Source organism: Oxyura jamaicensis, chromosome 12 (genome assembly GCF_011077185.1).
Source record: "Oxyura jamaicensis isolate SHBP4307 breed ruddy duck chromosome 12, BPBGC_Ojam_1.0, whole genome shotgun sequence".
NCBI lineage: Eukaryota > Metazoa > Chordata > Aves > Anseriformes > Anatidae > Oxyura > Oxyura jamaicensis.
The window spans coordinates 3,789,719-3,807,255 of NC_048904.1; the positions used below are offsets into that span (position 1 = coordinate 3,789,719).

General features: G+C 43.2%; 1 protein-coding gene across 13 annotated transcripts in view; it reads left to right on the top strand.

Moving 5' to 3' along the window:
- IQSEC1 (IQ motif and Sec7 domain ArfGEF 1) overlaps nt 1-17,537 on the top strand; it is a 336,457-nt gene that overhangs the window by 255,909 nt on the left and 63,011 nt on the right. Inside the window, exon 1 of one of the 13 annotated variants that reach the window (XM_035337512.1) lies at nt 10,869-11,028. The exons of the other annotated variants lie outside the window; for them this stretch is intronic. Within the exon in view, the coding sequence (XP_035193403.1) occupies nt 10,964-11,028 (65 nt within the window). The 5' untranslated portion in view covers nt 10,869-10,963. Of the gene's footprint in view, nt 1-10,868; nt 11,029-17,537 lie in introns of those variants that run through there. 13 annotated transcript variants of the gene reach the window in all.

A 17,537-nucleotide genomic window follows, 5' to 3' on the forward strand; every position in this document is an offset into this window, starting at 1 on the left:
ATTGTTTAGCAGCTTTTTCTGAGACACCTGGGGGTGGTTTTTTTATCATAAATCAACTGGCTGCATTGGATATTCTTTGTATGTACCAACTGCTGACTCTACATGTAATTAATTAGCATAATCGATAACTGCACCATGTAATTAATTAGCAAATGTCTTTTCATTTTCTTTTCATCTGATTTAGATGAGACTTAATTTATTAAATATTTTCTGTGTCAGAGCAAGAAGTCAATCAAAAGTGACAAGTGCCTTCAGTAACGGATTGTAGTGTGGAGTGCTCCCTTTGTCATGGGCGACAAAGACCCGATTTCTGTTGCTGTGTTGCCTTTTGAAGGCAGTGATTTCCAATATGCTTTTGCATACAGTATAGGTCTCTTAATACACACCTGAGCTGTGGGGCAAGTGGCAGCTGGAGCTCTGCAGGAATGTTTCTTGAGACAGGAGGAGAGCTGCAAACAGGGGAGGCTTCTGGTCAGCCAGCCCTGGCTGGTGCGTGCCATTCACTGAGCTGTGCTGCTGGTTTATCTTGGGTAGTCGTTCTTTTGGGACTCTTTTATTTTTTTATTTTTTTAAATTCAAAACAAGGATTGTAGTAAGTAGTAATTTGAGAAGATGAGCCCTTAGCATCCTGATATCTCACTGTTACCTCTGTCGTCAGTGTGCAGCTGTGACAAAACACAGCCCTGTGCAAGGCAAACTGCAGGAGCTACACGTGGCCAAAAGGAAACAAAACAGATCCTGCTCGTCGGTGAATTAATGTGTACGTGCATTGTCATATGCAAATTGTTTCTTCTGCTGGTATTTTGCTAATCTTGCCTTGCAGAAGGTTCAGACAAATCTGGTAGGAGCTTTTTAAACAGAGGCCCGTGTCCAGGGGCTGCTTCCTGCACATTACTGGTGGTCTGACGGCAGGGACACGCGGGGCTGCTCTCACTGTGGCATCACGTGGGGGCTGGCTGCAATTAGCTGAGGGAGGAATGCCCTGGTACCTTCAAGAGGAGGAGTGGCTTGCACTGAAGGGTTTCAAAGAGGGATTTTCCTGATCCCTGTGTTTTCTTAGCATACCAGTATAGGTCAGTGTTAGAAGGAAGGTAGTTTGGAAGTATGTTTTCAGAAACGTGTTCAGAGCTGTGTGTCTGTGATCTATACGGGCATGCTCAGCATGGCAAGCTAAAGGACAGTATTTAAGGAGAAATCTGTGAGAGAACAAGATGGAACAAATATTTTGCTCTCTTTATGACTGAATTTATCACTCTGTAGTAATACATAACCTGCCTCTAAATCCCTGATGCACTGCGTGTAAAATCCAGCAGCATAATTTCAGTTTGGTATTTTCCGATCATTTCTTTCCTCGTCTTTACTAATGCCTAGAAAGGTAATGTAACACTGTCCTGCTCTGACACAGTTTTTCTTTGTTTTCAGGTCAGAAAGGTGCATAGCAGGTGTATTTTTTGGTAGAGCTCAGGGCTGGAAGCTGCCCAGGGCAGCTGTTGGGGCTGCAAGCAAAAGCAGACATCTCAACTCCGTCATGCAGCTCTGCTCTGCTCAAAGCCTGGGCAGAACAGGCACACCTGTGCTCAGGGCACTGGTGCCGTGCCCACCTTCCTGGAGAAGTGACCAGTGTCACGCAGTCTTTTTTTCTGAGAGTTCACCCAAATCCCATAGGGAGGACAGCATAATGTCCTGTGCTACCTCTGGCTCAGGTGCAGGGAACTGCAGAACAGAAGTACTCCTGTTGTAACCTCATTTATTAGGCTATTTATTCTGTGTTAGTATGGAACGTTTCACTTCTGAGGTGTGTTTTTATTGGCTCCTCCTCTATTTTTGCTTATTTACATCTGGCTCAAAATACCATTCAAAGTATAGCTATAAAGGTTACCATGGGAAGAGTCAATATTTGTTTGCACAACGTACGCTCGGCCTGAACGCTGCTTCCTCCACTCCCCTTCTTGCAGCTGTCCCACATAACAGTTTTTATGGCTACTCAATCGAGTTCAGGGACTTGAGTCAATTAGTGGAGGCTCGTACTTTGTTACCACACACAGTGGTATTGTCACTGCAACAGCTGTTTCCTAGGTTAAGTGTGTGTGTATTTGTGTGTGTGTGTATTTGTGTGTATGTGTCTTTGTATATATTTATATATAGATGGGGGATGAGCTTAGTACAGTAACTCATTTTGCTGTGCAAGCATTGTTAGTGAATGTGGTTTGGGTTTGTTTTGTTTGTTTGTTTGTTTGTTTTTGTCCTTAGTGATCACTCTTTGTTGCATCCTAAATAAATCTGTAAACATCAGACCTTCAGTGAGCTTTGCGTGAAGGGGCTCTGTAGGGCCTGCACAGAGCAGCATCGGGCTGGGAGCCTAAGATTGTGCAACTGCTGAGAAGTGCACGTCTGTAAATATTTCTGCATTTTAATTTAGCCTTCTGAGCAATTCGGTGGATCTCCGTGGTGACACATTTAAAAGTAGATACATACACTTCCTGAGTTAAAAAAAACGCTCAGAGGTGCGCTAATGCTGAAGCCTGGAAAATATTTTACTAAAATACTTTTAAATATAACAGTAGGCCAGTAATAAGACTTTCCTCTTTAACCTTCTTCTTAATCATTTGTTTAAATAAGCAGTCAGTAAAAAAAAAAAAAAAAAAAAAAAAAAAAACATTTTCTTTACATTAAAATTGGATTTTTGTTCAACTGCTATATATACAAAATATATATTTTATATAGAGAACATAAATAATATATATTTATATCATATACAATCTTCTGTCTATATTACATGCTTATATTTATATTAATATATAAAATGTTTATATGTGTGTTCTCTCTATATAAATAATGCATATCTGTGTGGGGCATTTCAGTGATGCTTGTCATTGGAGATACTGTTTGAAGTTAGTGGTTGCTATCAAAAGAATCAACTGTAACACAATCTGAACTTCAAGTAGAAAAAACTCCGTATTTAGAATGTTACTTATAGAGAGACAAGTCATGGAAAATATGTGCTTCTACATGGTGTGTGCTGTACACATGATTTCTCAATATAGCACATTATACTGAGTCAGGTGTCAGTAATGCTGGTATAGAAAGACACTCTCATACGGAACATATATTTGCAACGTGCAGATATTTACTTTAACACGGACTAGTACTTACATTTGTAAACCTTCAGGCAGTATTTTTGAGGTTTTTAACTCTTCCACTTTTTTTTCCAAAGCAACACAATTCTGTGTTTCCCAGAATTAGAAGAAAATCATAAAGCCATGTTAAAAGCAGTCCTGTATTTTTCTACTTCACTCCAGTGTAGGTACAAAGCGCAATGGGCACACACAAGCTCACTCCTCTTACTGAAATTGCAAATCGTTCAAACAAACAAAAAAAACATTCAATTCTAAGCAAACAAAACTATGCTTTTCTTGGGGATTGAGAGCTTTTGAGATGATGCTGATGACGTGAAGCATAACTAAGCGTCGTTAATCTCGGCTGTCCATTAAGCCCAAATAAACGCTTTTCACAGGGAGCACATTATTACTGCCATAAAATGAAAGTGGAAAGAACAGGAAGCTGCGGGGAACCTTCTTGTATTGTATATTTATAAAGGACAGCTTGGTATCTACAAGGTGCTTTAAGAGCATTAATATGCTGTGTATTAGCTACCTGGATTGTAGGAATCATCTCAATGTTCTGGTTTTGTCCAGCCTCATTTAAAGACATTTTGATCAGTGACAAGTTTGCTAACTACTGCCTAGGCTGCATACGGGGCTTGGTGTCACCCTGTGTCTGTGGGTTCTCCTATGGCTTCTTTTCCAGTGGTACTTAGTAATACTAAAATGTCCCAGGTCATAATAATGTTTCCACTCTAGTCTCATTTGGTGATAATACCTGAAGGTAAGGAAAAATAGTGAAAGTTTGCACCTTAAGTGGGTCGTATTGATACCAACAGCTACTCGATGTGCAGCTGCCCCGTACAAGTTGAAACATCCAAAATTCACCTGCAGTAACCAGATTTGTTTTAAATGTGTTCATGTCTTGTTGTACACCCACACATGAAAATGTGGCTGCAAGGGGGTGAGGAGGGTGCAGAGGTGAGAACCAGAGCCTGAGGGGAGGCAAACCACCTTTTTCAGTGGTAGTGCTGGCTTAATCTGACCATAGATCTGCACTTTTTCTCCAGAAAAGGAGAATTACTTTAGTCATTTACTATGACTAAATAACAGCAGGAAACGGAGCACTTCAGCTGTCTCTCTGTGAGGTCTGTGGTGGTGGAGCACCAGTACATATTCCTTACACCCTGAGTTCCCCATCCCCAAGCCGCACCAGCCCACTGCCTGCCAGCCTCTCTCAGCAGTGGCACCACACGGAGCCAGCACAATCCTGGGTCTGTGACTTTGTGTTGCCGGAGCTCTCCTTCCCGTCTCTGCTCAGCTGTGGGAGCTCTGGATTCACCGGAGGACTTGGCACTCTGAGTGAGAAAAAGGAAGGAGCCTATCGCACGTATTGTGCGGAGACAAAGGACTATTAGACGTCTAAGGGTATCGACAGACTTGTAAATTGCAGTCACCTTCTATTCGCAGTACAGAGTCCTGCCTTTATTGCCCCTAAGAATGCAGACCAAAGGTTTTCCTCTCCCTTTTACTGTGTTTTGATATACAATTCCTGGCAATAATAGAGTGGCCTTCTTAGCTTACAGATTTATTTCCTTCCAGAGGGGCTTTCTGGCTCTTTGTCAGTCTGCACTTTCTTTGGGGGATTTCCAGGCATCCTCTATCCTTCTCTCCGTGGATTTGTATGAAGAAAGTGTTTTCTCTTGAAGACCGCTGCTCACTGTTGGTTCCCTAGAGCGCAGCTTCTCCTTCTCAGGTACAGCTCCACTGCGGGGTGAGTCATGGCAGCAAGGAGGACTGCTGCAGGTCTCTGGGTTATTTATTTTTTTGAAAGGGAGGTTGCATGGAATTCCCCCACAAAAATTTATCATTCCACATGCCTACAGATCTGTCAAAATAAATGTTTAAAAGCTTGATAGCATTATAATGAAATGTAATTATCTAATGACTGATGAATTTTTTGGAACTCCAGAAGCACGTCTTGCTGTGAGTAGCACTAAGGGTAGCATAGGCAGAATGAGTGACATTAAAAGATCTTCTCAGAAGCAGCATGATTGGTTTTCCATAGTTCTTTGAAATTTCTAAACACTGTACTTAGACAAAAACTCTGCCTAATATTATTTCTTCCGCTGTTGTGCGTGTGGATGTAATCAGTCCCTGTTGTAGTGCACCTAATAATATCATTTACAGTAGCTTTCCGCACAAGAGAGGGTTTGTAGGATCAGCTTCTGTCACAGAGGGACAAAATCAGGTCAGACTATTGACAGCAGAGAATTTTGAGTCAGGAATCCTGGCTTTGGACTAATGGTGTGACTGTGATCTAATCCTCTTTATGCTTTGCTTTTCTCATCTCTGAGATTTTGTATGTTTTACAACTTGCTGTAGCTTACTGGGTTTTCTGGTTTGCACGCTTCTCCACTGGATGAATTAGTGTATCTTAGTGTTTTGTAACAATTTTAGCACTGTGTAAATTCCTTTTTTCTTCCAAAATTATGACTCTTATTCAAATCTAACCAGGGCTAAAGACCCTGCAGACCCCAGACTTTCACCAGCAGGGTTTCTTTTGAGGGGTGAAAACCAGATCATTTTGTTTTCTCCCTCTCCAAAGCTAAGTATCATGTTTTATGGAACAGGGTAAAGAAGCTGAATATGTAGATCCATTTCGTTTTTAGTTCTCCCAGAACTAAAAGGTGACAGTTATTCTAATTCTCTTCTGTTGTGCTTTATGCTTTTTGTGCTTCAATATTCCCGTCATTCACCTAGGGATAAAGCTATTTTATATTTTCTAAAGGTGTGGTCGTTTTTTTTTTTTTTTTGAGTTGTGTAGTAGAAAAGTACGGTTTCCAGTCTACAGCCCCTTGAAGTCAGTGAAGATTTCCATGGCCTTAAATAGGCTTTGGGTCTGTTCTTAGAAGAGCAAAGCGACTACAAAGACTCATTGTTTTGCCTGCTCCATAGCAACCGACACCATAAAGCCTTTTCCCAGATGTGTTTATTTAAAGGCCTTTTAAGTTCAGTTAAAAAATGAAGTGAAGTTGCAGTTATTGTTTTAATGCTAATTTTTGTATATCAGCACTAAAAAAACTGATACGTGAACTAGGACACAGCCATAGGAAAAGAGGGGGCTTATATGAGAAAAGATGAAATCAGTTTGGAGGATACCAAACTAGGATAAATACAGTGAAGTGTTAGCTCGTAGAGAATTACGTGGCATATTTGAGAATTTCTATGCAATTCCAGGTCATGAGGGAAAATTATCACAGTATGCTATGTTTATACAGTATGAGAATCAATTAATGTTTATTGATAATTTTCATCATGCACCATAAGTGAACCTTGTGAAAAACATTGTGCTGTACATTCTCAGAACCAATATATCCCCATATTTTTTAAAGACCAGTTTGTTTTCCTTAAGTGTACAGGTAACTGTGGAGGGATGGAGGGTAAGAAAAGCCAAGAATACATCGGAGGGTCAGAGGAGGGATCTTTATGTGTTAGCATTTTTTTTTCAAGTAATGAATTGGATTAGGATCCCCCAAAAGCCCACTAAGAGAGGAGTGAGGTAATTTGGCCTGCGTATGCATTTTATTGTCTGAGGCTCCATGGGGTATTTATACTCTGTAGTATACAGAGAACCCTAGTTTCTTCCTCTTTTTTTTTTTTTTTTTCTTCCTGGTAGCACTTTGCTTTTATTCAAACAAAATGCAAGATAAATACCCATTTCAGCCTTTTAGATCTTGGAAATAATGGTGTATTAAATGTCATTAAGATGGGAATTACCCTTAAGCAGGGTCATAATTACTGTAGATTTAGATGACATGTTATACAAATTGCTGTGTGCTCATAATTACAAATTGAGTTTGTTGCACTCTGGGGGTTTATAAACTTTATCTTAGCTATTAACACATTAAATAACTGTGATTTATGTAAATTGCTGGATATACCGAAATTTCAGTGTTGTGCTTAATTTAAGGTTTAATTATGTTTCTGTATTAGAAATAAAATACAGTTAGCTTTAGCAAGGAAAATTGAATAGTCTTACATTCACTACTGAGGTGTTAAATGCATTAATAATGGTAGCAAAACTGGAGCTGCCTTTCTGAGTTTGTCATTAGTATGTACTTGTCACACTGGCCAAAAAACAGGGTGAATGAACAGTTGTCAATAGTAAGCCCTTCCTGCAGCCAGCCAGCCTGCTTGCTTCACAGCTATTTACCTCTAAATTCTGGCCTGATCTAGCAAGTATGAGCTCACAGTGCGAATCCTGATTTACTTCCTCTTACACAGATTTTCTAGTTCCTTAATTTCTTCTTAAGTCAGACAAATCTTTTTTTTTTTTTTTTTTTTTTTTTTATGAAGCAAAGATAAGTTTGTGTTGTACTGCTAGTTGTGCTCCAACAATATGCCAGGAAGAAGAATGCTAAGATATGAAAACTTACTTTCCTGTCTCCTTAATCATTGTACAGTGCCTTGGTGGCAGCTCTAACGCCAGCTAGATGGCAGCTGGGGAACAACAGAGTATACAGCCTCTATCAGTCGCATTGGTTCTGCCAAAGCTTCCTACAAAGTGCAGATAAGTGGTATAGACGTCAGCATGAGCTCTGCATTGTTAGATTCTCTCCTGCCCCCCCCCCTTCTGAAACATCACCTCTGTATGTTTGGCATAGAGCAGAAGCACCCCACCTATATAGTCAGGATAGCAAAAATACGTAGCTGTGTGCCACCAGAAAATTGTCCTAAAAGTCAAGCCTACCTGTCTATGACAAATCACAACCTGCCTGTTGCCTGCTGGATTACATCCTGTGGATTGTGGTTCAGCAAAGATGGATTTCAGATGCTTAAACAGAAACAAGAAATCCCTCGCACAATAGTTGCATTGGGCTGCCTTACCTCTGAAACCACAATGCCATCTGCATAGTGCATCAATAATTTGTTTTTCTGTGTTTAATTTCTCTTGTTGGAACACATGTGAGATCTTGAATATGTAGATGATTTTGGATCTCTACTTCAGGTTGTAAGGACTCTTACTGAAAACAAGCAGTAATGTAATGCAAACGTTGCAGGAAATTTGGGGTTATTGAAATTGAGGGTGGGGGAAGCTATAACAATTACCCAGGTAGTATTTGAAACGGGGTATGTTAGTGCTGATTGACTGCTTGCTTATCTAGCAGCTTTGTATCAGTAGAAGGAAGATTCTGTTTGGAAGAGGTTGCGCAGAATCCTCAGAAAATTCCGTGACTGCTTTTGAGGTCAGAGTCTCTCAGTTTCCCTTTCCAGTATATATCCTCCTTCACAGCCTACGCTCAGACTGGCTGCATTGGGTTACTCCTCTGGAAACCAGTTTCCATTTAGCAGTTGGCTTGGGGACTGCTTATGTCTGCTTTGGATTTGTCTCTGTTTACAAGTAGAGACAAAGCTTGATGCAGGAGGGCGTTGAGTCAGGACGAGAAAAAAGCGGAATTGTTGCAGTGTCTGTCTACCCCAGGACGTCAAAGACTTCTCTAGTGAAGAGACTGAGACCGCCTGCATAAGTATTAGATGTTGAAAGCAGGCGCTGCAGTGTAAATAGTCTCTGGTTATAGACTTGCAGGAACATTACTATCAAAACAGTTAGTATAGGTGTGCCCTTCCTTAAAATATTTGAGTTTCACTGAAAGCAGGTTAAAGCCAGGTTTATTGGAATCCATGCCTAATGCTTTCTTTAGGAAACTATGCAAAATGCACATTCAGTCCAAAGGTTTAACTACATTTACGTACAGTTGTTTTGATTCTTTTATCATCCAGACAGATGTGATCAGTTCTCATGGTATGTGTTGTAAATAAGGGGTATGTTGTAAACACAGTACAAGGTACAGCTTAGCTTTTTAATCTGCTCTTTCTTGTGCCTGATTTGTTGAGCTACATTTTTAGTTTCTGACTAAACTGAGTTTTCCCAAACTACAGAGATCAGGCAGTATTTGTGCTGGAATATTTTCATTCCTAAAATGTAGAGTGCAAATTGCTCTCTCCTTACAAAAACTTCAGTAAATACCGTGCAAATGATTATGAAGGAAGCTTTTAGAAGTAAACTCACTGACATCCCCTGCCCCTGCGCCCTCCCTCCCCCCACCAAAAAACAAACAAACAAACAAACAAAAAACAAACTCCAAACACCACCAACCCTGCAAGAATGGTTCTTGTTTTCCTAACGAGCTTCCGGTTCTCCAGTACTCTGGCATCTAGAGAAGACAAGGAGTGGCTGTGGTTAGCTTGCCCAGCTTACATAGACATGATGCTTATTTTGATGATGGGAAACTTAATTTGGAAAGCAAGTTGTTTTGACGGTTCCATGAAATGTTTTCACAGGAAACCCAAAACTTAAAACTTGTCTTTCTTTCTTGTGTTCTTACAGGATATTAATCACATGGGCCTTACTATTTTTTGAAACACTCGTTTCTTTGTACCTGTGGGTAGCAGTATTTATCTACTGGCTTTATGGTGCATTTTCAGCTGTTTCTTTTGACCTGAAAAACTAAAAATGCTTCGGGAGCAGTCTTTGTAAGTTTTGAAGAGCAAGTACTCTTCAAAATTATTTGTGGTGTAGATCAGCAGAGGAGCTCAGCGTTTTGAACGGGAGCAGGCAGCTGGTAGGGGATGTTCCCGGGGAGCCACGAGCCCTGGAGCCGGCTGACTCCTTAGCGCCCAGAGCTTGAGTCAACCTTCCAGATACACTGCAAACCTTCTCTTTTCCAGGCCTTGAGGGAGGAAGGCTGGGAAAGCATCGTGAAGCATAAGCATTTTTGATAAAAACATGTAAAATATTATGTGAAATTTATATAATTTGTGTTCTCATTTTTGCAGAAATGTGGTTTCTACAGAAGAGGCGTGTATAAATTAAAATGCATTTTACAGTATTGTAGGAGATAAGATGGTTTTCATTTATGAATTACTGAGTTTAATTAACTCTGCTTAGACTTTATTTCTTGCAATACTTTAATTACTGCAGGGTGAATCTGCTTCAGAAAAAAATAGGAAGGATTCTTGTTCATCTGTCAAATACAATGCTGAAATATATATAGTATGTATATGTATATATAGTGTGTGTGTGTGTGCGTGATCGCAGAGAGGAGTTGTTGCCTGCCAGAACTCGCATTACCACTGAGCTACGAGTTTTTGGAGGTAGTGGAAGTTTCCTTCCACTCCCACTGAGAAATGCTGAGGACGTGATACAGCAGAATCGGGAAGCTTTCTGGGTCAGGATTCAGTGAAATGGCCAAGGATAATAAGACCTGACAATCTTTTTTGAATTATTCATTTTTATCGAAAAACCTGGTTGTGATAGATCTATTTTTTCTCGTAATAAATCAGCCTCTCCTCGCAGAGCGGTTGTTCTCCCGCCCCGCGGCCTCCCCAGCACTCGCTGTACTGCTGCCTTCGGTACGTGCTTCACAGCAGGGATTCGCTTTTTGCCTTGTGGTCCAGAACCTCAACCCAGCCCATCGCAGCGCGACGCAGAACAGAAAGTTTTATGGAAAGGAAACAGGAGCTGGCCTGTTATGAAGTGGAGACGGTGTCTGCATGCTTGTGATGCCGACAGCACTGCCTCGTTTCCCTGCCCGGGCGCGGGGACACACGCGGCGGGACGTTTGCCACCGGGAGGCGAGTGGCTGAGGCGGGAAGCGCGCGCCCGTCGGCGCCCCGCGTTCCCCGGGAAACCGCCCCGTGAGCGCGTGCGCGCGGGCCGCCGTGCACGCGCATCCCCCCCCGCCCCCCGCCGCGCGCGGCCGCCGAGGGGAGCTGGCGGGGGCGGGGCGGGGCGGGCGGCGGGGCGGCTATGGTGGCGGTGCCCGGCTCCCCGCCCGGCACTCCGGCCCGGCCCGGCCATGTGGTGCCTGCACTGCAGCTCCGAGAGGACCCAGTCGCTGCTGGAGCTGGAGCTTGACAGCTGGTGAGCCGCCGGGCGTGGGGCTGGGGGGCGCGGGGGGCGTCCTGTCACACAAAGGGCTGCTCCCGCCCGCCCGTCGCCGGGCCGGGCCCCGCCGGGGCCGCCTCAGGGGCTCGGTGCCCGGTGCCGGGGCTGCCACGGCTCGGCTCGGCGGGAGGGGGGGACGGGTCCAAAGGCCTCTAAAGCCGGCGTCCCGAAGAACTGGTGCAAGAAGAACAGGCGGCTGGTCTCTCACGTTCGCGTACCCCGTGTTGTTGTGCTGTTAACTGTTTAATTAACGCGTCCAGAGCACGGGGCTGCAGGACGCTGCTGCGAGCCGCCCGCAAACCAAACACACCAATTCTCGTCGTGCGCCGGCTGTGGGAGGCTGGAATAGTTGTCCTGGCAAGTGCGCTCACAAAGTAAATTTATCCCTGCGGAAAGCAGGAAAGTTTATTCAAAAAAAAAAAAAAAAAAGGCGTGATATTCTGAGGTGACTGGCTGTTAGAGAAATTTGCCATTTAAATAAAGACAGACACTCATACACTGCGTGAGTGCCTATGTGGAAAACTATCAAAGGAGGAAGTGTCTAGATTCGGTGTAACTGCATGTGACTGCAGCAGTGTCTTTCCTGTAAAAGAAAGGAAAATGTTTTTTGATAAGAAAAACGCTTTCTAGTACACTTTACAGTCATATGTTTGAGCTCGTTTTATCCCTAAGGAACATGACAAAGTCGAGTTGGTAAGTTTCCTGTGTTGAGTCCGTACTATTTGCATAAAGGAGGTTACATTTGCATGGCTTGCTACATACCGTAATTCATAAATGTTACTGTAGTTACACACTGCCTGTATTCACACAGTTACGTTTTGCCATTCAATGATGCTTCAGGCTTTTCTTCTCCATTTGCGCATTGCTCTGCACTTCCTTTCAGTTAAACTTGATTATTCTGCCTGATCTGTTAAAAGAATCGCTGAGTACTGAGTTTGGATGGCTGCGTTTAACCGTGTCTATCCTTGCAGCAGATACATTGAATTCTACGTTTATATGGAGGGTATCTATATAGTGCTTTTGGGGAATGTAAGTCCTGCCAGATAAAATGACCTATTTCTCATTTTACTTCTGCTTTTGTACCAGATTTGTTTTGTTGTTGTGATCTGTTCTAGCTGCTGAAATTGCAGCCATTGCGGGTACTGGTATGTGGTAGTCAGCTGCTCTTTTTCTATCAGTTGAACGGGCAGCCCATTCAGTGTCACGGCTGCATGTGTAAATCCAGCTATCATCCTTTTTTTTTCCTATTTCTATTAATCTGAAACAATCAAAGATACTAATTGTAATACCAGAGTTGGAGTTAACCGGTGAAAGTTACAGCACTCAGTTGTGTCAACAGCTCATAGTTGTTTCTTTGCCCCTTTAGCAGCTTTCTGGAAACTCTGATAATAAACAATTTGCAATTCCAATCCTTTGAATAATTTGCACTTTTCAGATAAGGATGCCCAAGGAGTTCAGTTTTTCACCTGAAAAGTGCAAACGCCAAATTGACCAGTAACCGGTTTGTTGCTCTCCTTGCAAATCTGCATGGGGAGTTGCGGCACAGTGAGGCAGAGCTGCAGCTGGGCCCTGCTCTGCTGGACAAGGCGGGCACTGGCAGCAGGATTGCACCTCGTGGGCGCTGGGAAGAGACCTCTTGGGCCAGGTGGCCCCGTGACCTTGTGTGTTTTTTTTCTCACCCTGTGACCATTTCATACTTGTGACATGCAAATTCTCTGAAGAGAGTTTCTGTTTGTTGGCTACAAAAGCTATTCCCCCAGGTATTCAGTCTTCACAAGAATAATCTTCAATCACCTCTGGGCTGGGATTGTTGCACACTCTTGAGGATGTTTGGGCTGGCTGCTAGGACTTTGGGAGGAACAACAGCTTTGAAATGTAGCTTTTCTTTATATTGATCATTCTTTCTCCCAGACAGAAAGATGGCAATTCAAAGACCAAACTTTCTGAAGAGGAAGATATCATAATTGTGTAGCGGCTTAGCACGCTTGCTTAGTTACTCTAATGCTTACAAACTGCATGTGCCTTGAACACCAGTAAGAAGTAGCTGAAGTACATAGGCTGCCTAATTGTAGCCTGTCCCCTCTTGGTGGATACAAGGTGTCATCCTGGACCAAAACAAGCATTGGCTTCAGTTGTGGAGGTGTGCTACCTGTATGCCTGTAGGTATTTAACATTTCCTCACTTATTTCACTTGTGCTTCCTGACGTTGAACACCACTCATACTCACGAGTCAGGTGGCTCGAGCAGACCACTGGGACACAGGGTGCTAGAAGTGGGGGGGTGCTGCTTTGCTAGTGAAGCACATCCCCTTGCATGCCGTGCTGTGTTCCTCCTGAAATTCAAGACATTGTAGCCTTAACTTGAGAGCCTCAGCTGTGTGACTTTGAATGACTAAAACTGGATTTAGCCTGATATCAGGGCAGCTTTGGTTTGGAAACATTAATGTCGCAAAGCTGTCCTGGAAATTATCCACTAGATCTTGCTAGTCTCAAGACCCAGACGAATGCACTTTGCTGTAAGCCCACACACCTCCCAGTTTCTACCTGTTTGTGACAGGAGCAAAGGAGTGGTTCAAGCTACCCTGTGGTTCCTTCCCAGAAGGACCTGGGAGTAGTGGTTGATAGTCGGCTGAATATGAGCCAGCAGTGTGCTCAGGCGGCCAAGAAGGCCAACAGCATCCTGGCTTGTATAAGAAACAGTGTGGCCAGCAGGGCCAGGGAAGTGATTGTCCCCCTGTACTTGGCTCTGGTGAGGCCGCACCTCGAGTACTGTGTTCAGTTTTGGGCCCCTGGCTACAAGAAGGACATGGAGGTGCTCGAGCGAGTCCAGAGAAGGGCAACGAAGCTGGTGAAGGGTTCTGGAGAACAAGTCTTACGAGGAGTGGCTGAGGGAGCTGGGCTTGTTCAGCCTGGAGAAGAGGAGGCTCAGGGGTGTCCTTATTGCACTCTACAGGTACCTGAAAGGAGGCTGTAGCGAGGTGGGGGTTGGTCTGTTCTCCCACGTGCCTGGTGACAGGACGAGGGGGAATGGGCTAAAGTTGCGCCAGGGGAGGTTTAGGTTGGATGTTAGGAAGAACTTTGTTATGGAAGGGGTTGTTAAGCACTGGAATGGGCTGCCCAGTGAAGTGGTTGAGTCCCCATCCCTGGAGGTCTTTAAAAGACGTTTAGATGTAGAGCTTAGCGATATGGTTTAGTGGTGGACTTGTTAGTGTTAGGTCAGAGGTTGGACTCGGTGATCTTGGAGGTCTCTTCCAACCTAGGTGATTCTGTGATTATGGCACATGGACATAGGTTGGCTGGGTTGTTGTGCCTCTTGTGCCTCTTTGTTGCAAGGATTTACCATCATTTATGAAGGATGCAGTAAGAGGGTGATTTTCTTCCTATTTCAGTATTTGTGTAGTTGGTTTTCCAAAAGAGTCAATGGGAATATTGTTATTAATTTCAGAGCCAGGCATATTTTAATCATAGTTGCTGTCATTCAGATCAGTTACTGCTTTTTATGTTTATTTAATAACAGAACTGCAGGAGATCTCAGAAGCTATATTCAGGACGGAGCCCTGATTACGCTACTTCTTACACTAAATAGATGGGCCCTTAACCCAGCTATTGCCTGCTCAACAGAACAGCTGAAATTCTGAACAGATGAATCTTGGGTTTGGGGCGAAAGTGTGTGCTGGTGTTGTTGTTAAGTTCTTTGGTTAGATTTCATTTATGTTTAAGTCGAGCCGAGCACAGGCCACAAGCTGAATTCATATTCCCAATTCTGCTTCTATTTTTCTGTTGTCTAATGGGACAGTGTAGTTATAGGAGCAGAATCAGGCCCTGGATTTTAAAGCTCACTTTTTCAGCATCCTGGATATTGCCATTTTATGCCAAAGCTTCTGTAAATACACATTTGTTCAATTCACACTTTTTCCCCTATAATTACCAGTTGTGGGCTTTTAGCAACACTTATTAACCAAAATCATTTTAGTTACATAACTATAGGCTTTCTTGCATCTTGCAGGATTTCCTTTAAAATTTTATTTGGGGTAAGGACAGTTGTAATTAGGGTACAGACAGAGATGGCAAGTTCACTGCGCTGCTGTGATTTGACTCCAGGTTTCCAGAGAAGAACAGATGCTGCTTTAATCCACTGCAGCACAAAGCCCTAGTATTACGTTAAAGAGGACTGTAAATTTAGCTAAATAAATCTTCTTTTTGCTTCCTTACAATAGACAAAAGGCTACAAACATTTTCATAAAATTATCATGAATAGTTGTAGAATATAATACTGTAAATTATTATTAAGAAAAATAAAGTAAAAAGGCCAGGCTTTGGAATTATAAAAAATCAAACCCTTTTATCTCAGTGGGAGAAGCAGAAAATTGGAATGGCTGGCTTTGGTAGCCTTTAATACAGGAAATTGATGTAGTATATCTGGTAATCAGATTCTTTCAGTAGCTCGGTGTCATCTGAGTTTAACTTCTGTATAAAGACCAAGGGCCCCATTGCCTTGTGCAAACACAAACAAAATGCAACAGTTACATTTGGTTTCCTTTTACATAAGTGGCTACTTGTAGTGAATAGAAAAGGAATCCCCAAATTATTAATCTTGTTTAAGGGGGGACTTGCATTGTTTAGTCCCAAACATTTCAGTTGTCCTTAAGATCTGCCGGATTAACAAGGAGGGACATGTCACGATTTTCAGTGTTTTTGTAAGAACAGAGAGAAAGAAAACTAACTTCCTTCTGTTTGTTGCTATATGCGTGACCTCCCTGTCATCTTTATGGAGTGTAAAGGAAAAGAAGGCACAAACTCAATGCATTTTCTGTTACAGGGTGTATCCAAACATAAGATAAGAATCACAGGGTGCAGCCAATCATAAGATACTAAAGGGAAAGTTTGACTTTCATTTAATTTTCATTCCCAGCCCTCATAGTAGACCGGACCAAACTCGACCTTGGATCACGTGAAGAGTTTAAGTACAGCAGCGGCTGCGGGCACTGCAATGTAGCCATCCCTGTGTTGGTCTGTATGTAACTTGAGTTCAGTGTATTCTTTTTGCTGTAGCCTACAGCCATACTGATTTCTAGTTGCAGTCCTGTCAGTTTTCATGAGTTGAGGCAGGGGCAGGCTGTGTTGGTACTCCCACAGAACTCAGGATAAATCTTTAGGAAGGAGTGGATGATTTAGTTGGAAGCACCCCTGCCTTTAGAGATACTCCCCAAGACAGCGTTTCCCCTCATCGCCTGGGGAGGTTGTGGTGAGGAAGTCATCATTCAAGTGAGATGGACAGCGGCGTTCCTGATCAGCTGCAGCTCCGCGAGGTCTGACAGTATTTTAACAGAACAGCCTGTGTAAGACCCGGGCTCTCTGGTCATGTTTCAACTTAATTATAGCTTTTCTCTTAACCTAAATTCTCTCTGTGCTCTAAATTGGGAATAAAAATTATCTTTATTTTTCTTTCTTACGTGGTTCTGCTTTATTGCAATATGTGGTTAAACAGCTGCTTTATTTCCATTCTAGAGGTGTCTGGGGTGATTCCCATGCTTTGAAGCTAACGACATTTCACAGAGTGTTAAATGTTAGGTAATGTTTTCAGCTGTTCTTAGATTCTCAAAAGACAGTTCATTACTGCTGTTTATATATTCTTTTGCTTTGTGAAACTTGTTTCGGAGATAATGAGTGCTGTGAAGTATTGACTGGAAGCTGTTTTGAAGAAGGAGCTGATTCTAATGCCTCAACTTTGGGGAGAGCGAGGAGTCACAGCCTAGCAGTTTCCTGTTTGTAACACTGTTAATCCTTTGTGAAACAGGAGGATTGCCCAGCATTTATTGGAAATCATCCCAAATGGTAACAACTTGTTGTAGTCTTGGAATCTTTTGTTACTAAAAACATGATCAAGATGGTTTTGATTAGGTTTGCCTAGAAGAAAAGTAGTAGTTCAGGTTTTCCTGGGCCGCCACAGTGCAGCACGTTGCACAAGATCATTTCTGACCATGTGTGGTAGACACTTCCAAAATCTGTGTTTGCAAAGAGCCCGTTGTATGATATTCCATTCTTCATGCATCGAAAGAAGCATGACCAGGTCGAGGGAGGCGATTCTCCCCCACTGTTCTGACCTTGTGAGACCCCACCTGGAGCCTTGCATTCAACTCTGGGGCCCCAGCACCAGAAGGGCATGGACCTGTTGCAGCGAGCCCAGAGGAGGCAACGAGGATGCTCAGAGGGCTTGAGCACCCCTCATCTGGAGAGGGCCTTGAGGGAGCTGGGGTTGTTCAGCCTGGAAAAGAGAAGCCTCCAGGGAGACGTTATAGTGGCCTGCCAGTGCTTAAAGGGGGCTACAGGAAAGCCGGGGAGGGACTCTCTGTCAGGGGGTGCAGTGAGAGGATTAAGGGGTAATGGCTTTAAACCAGAAGAGGGTAGGTTTAGGTCAGACACAAGAAGGAAATTCTGGGCCCTGGCCTAGGCTGCCCAGGGGAGCTGTGGGTGCCCCATCCCTGG